This window comes from Sphaeroforma arctica, assembly GCF_001186125.1.
Source record: "Sphaeroforma arctica JP610 unplaced genomic scaffold supercont1.8436, whole genome shotgun sequence".
NCBI lineage: Eukaryota > Ichthyosporea > Ichthyophonida > Sphaeroforma > Sphaeroforma arctica.
In genome coordinates, this window is record NW_014032122.1 from 1 (window position 1) to 1,235 (window position 1,235).

The 1,235-nt window shown below is 40.6% G+C and overlaps 1 protein-coding gene across 1 annotated transcript; it reads right to left on the reverse strand.

Annotated features, from left to right (window-relative positions):
• On the reverse strand, positions 1–948 carry SARC_16581 (hypothetical protein; the record flags this gene model as incomplete). Its single annotated transcript, XM_014289312.1, has 2 exons — positions 1–226; positions 832–948. Coding segments are annotated over 2 exons (343 nt in total), but the record flags the coding sequence as incomplete, so codon positions are not given.
• Between the last annotated feature and the right edge of the window lie 287 nt (positions 949–1,235).

Sequence of the window (1,235 nt, forward strand, 5' to 3'; positions counted from 1 at the left end):
ACTCCACAGAAGTAGGCAATACGCTCCATAGAAGTAGGTGATATACTCCACAGAAGTAGGTAATACGCTCCATAGAAGTAGGCGATACGTCGCATGGCTCCACACCTTGCAGCAGAATGCGCTGCCACAGCTCATTGACTTTCTGACTGTCTTTGTAGTCGGCGATTTGCATCAGACGTAAACACGTGTCATGCATGTGCAGTGGTTCTGCATGCTTCTTGTACAGCTGAAGCCAATAAAGAAGGAAAAAAGAAAGGATGGGCATAGGAGTACGCAAACTTGAAAATGATGTGTATATGAGTACGCAAACTTAAAAAGCATATGCATATGAGTACATATATAAGTAAAAGCAAGAACGTATGAGCACGCAAACTTTGAGTACGGCTATAGAAAAGGATGAACATATGAGTGCGCAATATAAAACGATTATGCTTATGAGTACGGATATAAAATAAGCATCTGCCTAGGACTACGGATATAGACTAATACAGCTTCAGTCCACAACCGAAGTTAAGGATCATTGTGGTTGTGAGGGACTCAGTATGCTTCATGTACAGGTGTACATATATTCGTATTCAATATATATGCGAGAATTTATACACATATATGTACACAAACACACAAACACACACACACACCACACACATATATATATGGATATGTAAATGGGTATATATCAATATGTATATATAATCCACACGAAGAAGATGTGATCCACATTCAGAAAATCACATATAATAAAACAAATCACATATACATCACATATGAACCCACACCCGCACGTCTATACACACACACATCTCTATGCACATGCGCACAGATCAGTCATACCTGTGTGACATCCAACATGTCGTATCTGAGTGACCTCAGCGATGCTTGTAGTGCCTTGTAGTCACTGCCGTTCTTGATGAGGACGTTGGCTATGCCTGCTTGCACCTCTGCACACATGGACAGCTGAATCTCTGCGAGCTATGAGAGGCGGATAGATCAAATCAAAAGATCAGGGTGTGGAGTGGTAGGTATGCGCACTCCCGTATCTACAAACATACACGGTGAATGGTGGGGTGTGTATGGTGGTACATAACTGTCTAGAGTGGCTTTGTTTGGTTTGGCTTGAAAAGAAATTTGTATCTCAGAAAGCTGAGTAATACGAGTTATCAATCGTGGCTATACATACATAACACATAAAAACGATACATACAGGCATACATAATTATTACCTTATTTACACATAC